Source organism: Belonocnema kinseyi, chromosome 10, assembly GCF_010883055.1.
Source record: "Belonocnema kinseyi isolate 2016_QV_RU_SX_M_011 chromosome 10, B_treatae_v1, whole genome shotgun sequence".
Lineage (NCBI taxonomy): Eukaryota > Metazoa > Arthropoda > Insecta > Hymenoptera > Cynipidae > Belonocnema > Belonocnema kinseyi.
Window position 1 is genome coordinate 33,666,784 of NC_046666.1, and position 7,622 is coordinate 33,674,405.

Genomic DNA, 7,622 nt, shown 5'->3' on the forward strand with positions numbered 1-7,622 from the left:
TCGTATGAAATAATTGAAATCTTTCGAAATCTTTGCTACATTTTTTGTATTTATTTTAAATCATTGGAATATTTGAAATATTTTTTAATTTTCTAAAAAAAAATGTAAACTAGTTTAAAATCTTCAAGTTTTTTGTATTGTATCGTAATTTACCCTTTTTGAAATCTTTGAAATCTTCTAGACAAATTTGAAATCGTTTAAAATCTTTAAAATGTTATCAAACCTAAAAAATCTGGTGTACTGTAAGCTTTTTTAAATCTTTGAAATTCATGTCTTCTCTTGAAATCTTTATGAAATTATCATGAAATCTTTGTGAAATATTTTTAAACTTTTAAAATTTTGGTAAAATATTTGAAATCCTTGTGAAATGTTTAAAAATATTCTGAAATCTTTCTTGTTTTTTTTGTGTGTAAAATATTGTGTGTTCATTTGAAATCATTGAAATCTTCTCAAATTTATTGAAACCTTTTTAAATTATTTAAAATATTTTCAATGCTCTGAATTTAAAAAAAATTTTAAATTCTGGAAATCCGTATAAATTCTTTAAAATACTGTAAAAATATTTCCTACGTCTTTTGTATTTATTTGAAATCACTGGAACATTTGAAATATTTCTGAAATTTTTTTAAATTTTCTCAAAAAAATGTGAACTCGTTTAAAATTTTCGAATTTTTTTAATCTTGTCGTACTGTCCCCTGTTTTAAATCTTTGACATTCTTGAAATCTACTGAGATCTTTTAAATCCTGGACATTTTCTGACACTTTTAAAAATTTTGGAAAATGTTCGTAATCTTTGTGAAATTCTTTGAAATCTTCGAGACAATTTTCAAATCGTTTAAAATCTTTTACATTTTTTGAAACCTTTAAAATTTGGTGTATTGTAAGGTTTTTGAAATCTTTCAAATTCTTGTATTCTTTTGAAATCAAAATTAAAATTTTCGGTAAGGTACATCCTCTGATGAAATAGCAGATAAATTTAAAAATTATGAAATAATTCTTTTGAAATCTTCATGAAATTGTCATAAAATCTTTGTGAAATATTTTTAAATCTTTAAAATTTTGGTAAAATCTTTGCAATCTTTGTGAAATATTTGGAATTTATTTAAAATCAATAAAATATTTGAAATCTTTGTGCAATCTTTTGAAATCTTCTCCAACAAAATTTTTAATCGTTTCAAATCCCTGATATTTTCTAAAATTTTTTAAATCTGGATTACTATTTCCTTCTCAAATCTTTACAATCCTGAAAATTTTTGGAAACTTTAAACAATTTTAGGAAATGTTCGAAATCTTTGAGACATCTTTCGAAATCTTCTAGACAAAGTTGAAATCGTTCAAAATATTTAAAATGTTTTCAAACCTTAAAAATCTGGTGTAATATAAGCTTCAAGAAATGCTTGAAATTCTTGTATTCTTTTGAAATCTTCATGAAATTGTCATAAACTTGTTGTGAAATATTTTTAAATCTTTAAAATTTTGGTAAAATCTTTGCAATCTTTGTGAAATTTTGTGAAATATTCTGAAATCTTTCTTTATTTTCTTTTGTGTAAAATATGTTGCGTTCTTTTTAAATCATTGAAATTTTCTCAAATTTATTGAAACCTTTTTAAATTGTTCAAGACATTTGAAATGTTCTGAAATCTTTTAAATTCTTGATATCCTTATCAATTCTTTGAAATACTATTAGAATCTATCTTAAATCTTTTGTATTTATTTCAAATCACCGGAATATTTGAAATATTTGTGAAATATTTTTGAATTTTCAACAAAAAATGTGAACTCGTTTAAAATATTCGAGTTCTTTGTATTTTGTCTTAAAATCTCTGAAATTCTTGAAATCTATTTAAATGGTTTAAATCCTGCACATTTTCTGGAACTTAAAATTATTGGGAAATGTTCAAAATCTTTGTGAAATATTTTGAAATCTTCTAGAAAAATTTGAACTCGTTTAAAATCTTTTAAATTCCTTGAAACCTTTAAAATCTGATTTATTGTAAGGTTTTTGAAATATTTTAAATTCTTATGTTCTCTTGAAATCTTTATGAAATTGTCATACAATCTTTGTGAAATATTTTTAAATATTTAAAATTTTTGTCAAATCTTTGAAATCCTTGAAATCTTTGTGAAGTGTTTTGAAACATTCTGAAATCTTTTTTTTGTGAAATATTTCGTGTTCGTTTAACATCCTTGAAATCTTTTGAAATCTTCTCAAATTTATTGACACCTTTTCAAAATTGTTTAAAATCCTTGAAGTCTGGTATAATGTACTCTTTTTTAAATCATTGAGATTCTTTAAATCTTTTGAAATCCTTATGAATTCTTTGTAATATTTGTGAAATCTTTCTAAAATATTTTCTATTCATTTACAATCATCAAAATATTTAAAATCTTTGTAAAATATTTAAAAATAATCTCAAATTTATTGAAACCTTTTGAATATGTTTAAAGTCTTTTAAATCTGGTGTACGGTACCTCTTTTTAAAATATTTAAAATCTTTGAAATCTTTTGAAAGTTTAAAAATCTTCGTGAAATATTCTAAATCTTTGAAATCTTGTCTACGCGCCTTTTTCAAATCCTTGCCATTCTTTTTAAGCCTATAAAATGCGTGAACTGAATTAACATCGAAATTTCCAACTAATAATTTTTATAATTTGTAAGTTGAATATCACAAAAAATGTACACTTAGCGGAGAAGAAATAAAAAACTTACAAAATTATTCACAATATTCATTGCATTCTATAAAATAATTAGCAATCTACAAAAAGTACCCTGAAATCTCTTTATTCATTCTCTAATGAACAAAAGATAAATTATATCTTGATAATTGAAAAAAAAAACTTTTCAGTAGTAAGATTTCTTCTAAACGAGATGTTTCCTTCATGATAGACTAAAAGATTTAAATTACTCTTCATGTTTCAGTAAAATAACTATTTTAAAAGCAAAACAAAAATTCAAATTCCAGGTTCTCGGGAAAAATTCAAGGAGATATTCAGGTTTTCAAGGTTTAAAAAAATTCAAGGACTTACTTTGTCGACCCAGTGGACGAGGAGACGGCCGTCAGCCTGCTTCTCAATTGCTTTTGGTTTTGCTTCATAAACAAAGTGCACACCTCGTTCTGCCATTTCTTCAGCGACAATGTTTGCCATTTGCTGATCAAATCCTCGCAAAATAATGGACCGCACCATTATCGTTGTATCGAAACCCATTCCATTTAGAAAACCTGCACACTCTAATCCGATGTCTATAAAATTGTTAAGGAAATTAATTTTTTTATTCATAACACATGATTTTGTTTTATTTTCATGAAAATGCAGGCCTCGCACTCACTTTCGAGATCAAAAGTATTGCAAATAGTGTCACCAATTTTTATGAATAGTGTCATCAAATTTTTAATAGTATTAAAAATGCACTTCAATGTTTAATTTATTGCCTTTACTGCCTTTAGTCTCTCCTTTTTTCACATTTTTCTACTTAAATGCGAACTGAATTAATTGAACAAAATAAGAAAAGCAAACTATTTTTGGTTTAGAGTTCATTTTTTTACATTGCAAGGTCTGCTATTATATTTATGTTTCCGAATTTATCTTTTTTTTTTTGGTTAAAAATTTAACTATTCTATTTTTGGTTAAGAATGTATCGTTTTTAGTTGAAAATTCAACTATTTTGTTAAAAATTCCGCCATTTTATTCAAAATGTAATTATTTCATTGAAATTTCATCTGTCTTCTGAAAAAGGAGTCTTTTTTTATTAAAATTTCAACTATTTTTTGTTAAAAAATCATCTTTTTGGTTTGAAAAATCCTCTCTATATGATTAAAAATTTAACTACGTATGTGGTTGAAAATTGATGTCGTTTGTTGAAAATTCGTCTTTTCATTTTTTGTATTTCAAACACGTTTTTGTTTTTTGAATCTGATTCTAATTTTTATCTAAAATAGTTTTTGTTGAAATATAAATTATTACATTTTTTGTTGAAACTGGAATTACTATCTTAAAGTTTAATTTTTTGGTTCAAGATTCATAATTTTAGTTGAAACTTCATTTCTTCTTATTTTAAATATATATTTTTTTTTAATGAAAATTTAACTACTTAATGTAAATTTTAACGGATGGCGATAAATGAACTTTCTTGTTGAAAATTTATATTCTCTGGTTGAAAATACAACTGTTCTACAGAAAATTGTGTTTTTTTACCTTGAAAATTCAACAATTTAATGCAAAATTTAACTGTTTTGTACAAAAATTGTTCTTTTTCTTTTAATTGAAAATTAATTCTCCTCAATGAAAATTTAATAAAATTTAGACTAACAAAACCTATACTGTTCAAACCATTTAGTTGAAAATTTATGTAATTTTTTAAAAACTCGTCTTTTTTAGTAGAGAAGGAATTTGCTTGATTAAATATTCAACTATGTAGTTAAAAAATTTGGTATTTTGTTGAAAACTCGTACTTTTTGGTAGAAAATCAATTTTTCTGGTAAAAAATGCAACTGTTTGATTGAAAATAAATCTGTTTTAGTTGAGGATTTATTTTTTGTAATTCAAATTAGTTTTTGTTGTAGAATATAGCTGTTTTTAATTTTTAACTTCAATCTTTTTTGTTGAAATATCAATTATTACATTTTTTTTGTAGAAAATTCATATTTTTTAGGTTTAAAAGTCAAATGCTTGGTTGAAAGTTGCCCAACTTTCTTAAAGATTATTTTTTTGGTTGAAGTTTCATCATTTTAGCTGAAAATTCGTTTTTTCTTATTTAATTTTTTTCAAACTGAAAATTGCACTATTTAGTAAAAAATTGAAAATATTGGCGATAAATGAGCTTTTTTGTTCAAAATTCATATTCAGGGTGGTCGTTTTAATCGACGAAATAAATTCCTGGTTTTTTCCCGGTTCGCAAACATTTTTCACGGCCAATGCAATTAAAAAAAATGGAACTCTAAAAGTAAAACATTTTCCAATTGAGGTAACAAAAACTGCACAGCGCGTTTACGCGTATAAAATTAAAGGTACTAACATTTTTTAATATAAAAAATATAAATCTACGTTATCATTTTCAATGCTTTAAATTAAAAAATCAAACAATAAACTTTACAATTTTCAAAATTATATAATTTTAAGCTAGAAATAGTAAAGATTGAAAAACTGAAAAAATTTTAACTGAACACTTCTTAAATTAGAAATTGAATAATTTCTTTTTAAATAGTTTCAACATCCTTGGAAAGCTTCAAAATTTTATTTCAAAATCTTGAGAAATCTATAAGTTGTTTTAAATTTGTTTTAAATTTTTAATTATTTGGGAAATTTTTTCAGATCTTCTAAATATCTGTCAAACTTAATTGAATTTTTTCTATAATTTTCAGAAAATCCTGTACATTTTAGAAAATTTCTTTACAATTTTGACGTATAAATAACAATTAAACATTTATTATTTGTAGACAAAATTTAATTCATTTTAACAGATATGTAGAAGTTTTGAACACATTGAAACTCAATGTAAAACTTGAAATGATAGCCTGATATGAAACAAAATGTAGATTTTCGCAGATTTTAAACAAAAAATTTAGATTCTTTTCAAGAATTGTGAAGGGCTTAAAAAAATAAAAACATTTTCTTAAGATTCATAGGAAAATTAAAAATAATTTTTCGGTTTGAAAAATTATTTTCAGAGAATATTTAAAAAATTTTTCAACGATTTAAACAAAATTTTCAAAAAAGATTCTAGAAGATTTTAAGAAAACTTTCTAAAATTTGCAGGATAATTTTTTATCTTTTTAAATCACCTAATTAATTAAATTTTTAACTGATTTAAAATCGCTCTGTCAAATCATTTTTGTTCACTATTTATTAGTTAGAGTACAGATAAATTTAAAAAATGTATTTATTTATTAAACAAAAATGTTTTTTATCCAAAATTTTCAACATTCAAGTCTTTTATTTTTTATTTGCTCAAGTCTTTGAGAAAGATTTAAAAATTCTTTAAATTAAAAATGTAAGCTTAGAAATAAAAATTTTAAATGGAAAATTTGTAAAGTAAAAATTTTTTGAATTACGCATTGTAAGCTAAATAATAGCATAATTGCAAAACATAACAATTTAAGTAATTTTTTTTAAATTGTTGAAATCGAACGTGGACAGATTTTTCTTCTACAAATTTGTAAAATTACCGTAAAAAAAATGCACTGTCATTTCCCGGTTTTTCCCGGTCTAAAAAAATTCCCGGTTTCTCGGTCCAGCGGCCACCCTGATATTCTCTGGTTGAAAATACAACTGTTTTACAGAAATTTTATTTGCTCGAAAGTTCAACAATTTGATACAAAATTGAACTATTTGCGAAAAATTAAACTGTTTTGTAGAAAAATATATATTTTTGATTTTATTAAACTGAAAATTAATACTTCTCAATGAAAATTAAAAAAAAAAAATTACACTAATATCACATCTATTGTTCAAACTGTTTAATTGCAAATTTATGTAATTTCTCAAAAAACTCAACTTTTGTGGTAGAGCTTTAATCTGCTTATTTAAATATTCAACTATTCGGATAAAAATATATGTATTTTGTTGAAAACTTGTGTTATCTGGTACAAAATTATTCTTTTTAGTTGAAAATTCAACTATTTGGTTGAAAATTGTAGTTTTTTTGTTGTGAATTCATCTTTTTTGTTGAAAATTTATCTACTTGGTAAAAAGTTGAACAGACAGTTGAGCAAACAGTTGTGAGAAAATGAGTGTCTTTATTGTAATTTTTTTCTCGAAATAGTAGCAAAACAGTGTCATCGTTCGAAATAAGTGTCAAATAGTTTCAATAGTCTAACGAGTCCGAGGCTTGAAAAAGAGATTTAAATTTTGTTTTATTTCTACTATTTTTCAAACTTATTCAAGAACATTTTTTTTTTTTTTTTTTAATAATAAGTTGGATCCTTAGAAAAATAAAATGTCAACAGGGAATTAAAAAGGATACAACCAGCACCGACAACCAGAGTTTTGCCAGGCGATTGCTCTAAACTGAAAATATCATCACTTGTGATTCCGTATTCAATAGCCCCGGGAATATCCGGATAGTTAGGTCTTCCACCTACAGCAATTAAAATATTTTGTGCCGTGATAAGCTTTTCCTCTCCATTTTTCATTACACCAGCAATCGTATGCTGATCTTTGAAATATCCAAGAGCATTGATGTAATCTACTTTTCTGGAAAGACAAAACATATAGAAAAGAAAACTATCGCAAAATAGAGTCGTTGCATAATTTACAACAATTGCATTTTTCAATAATAAATTAACTATTCTTTAGATTAGGGTCAAAATATCTCAAATCTGACACTTTTAAATCGATAGTTCTATTTTCAATCAATTGATACAGTTTTCGAATTGTTTTTATATCAAAATAACTCCCCTAAAATATTTTTGCAAAAATTTTTTTTTCAAGTTATTAACAATCAAAGTTCTTGATATATACAGGGTGGACACGCTGGGGCTTACATACATGGCGAGTTGAATGCTGCCCGAATTGCATAACAACAGGGGAGAAGCCATTATACAGGGGTATTTTCATATTTCGCGCCTTTAAAGTTTCATTCGGATCGGCCATTCGGTCAAGTCCGTGCATCTTCGGATCAAGTT

The 7,622-nt window shown here is 24.6% G+C and overlaps 1 protein-coding gene across 2 annotated transcripts in view; it reads right to left on the minus strand.

The window, feature by feature from the left end:
• Positions 1-7,622, minus strand: part of LOC117181332 (thioredoxin reductase 1, mitochondrial) — a 43,115-nt gene that overhangs the window by 17,879 nt on the left and 17,614 nt on the right. The window contains exons 4-5 of one of the 2 annotated variants that reach the window (XM_033373892.1): positions 6,962-7,221; positions 3,028-3,242 (exon numbers count right to left, since the gene is read on the minus strand). In XM_033373892.1, the coding sequence (XP_033229783.1) occupies positions 3,028-3,242; positions 6,962-7,221 (475 nt within the window). The remainder of the gene's footprint in view (positions 1-3,027; positions 3,243-6,961; positions 7,222-7,622) is intronic. The other variant, XM_033373893.1, reaches the window with a different exon arrangement.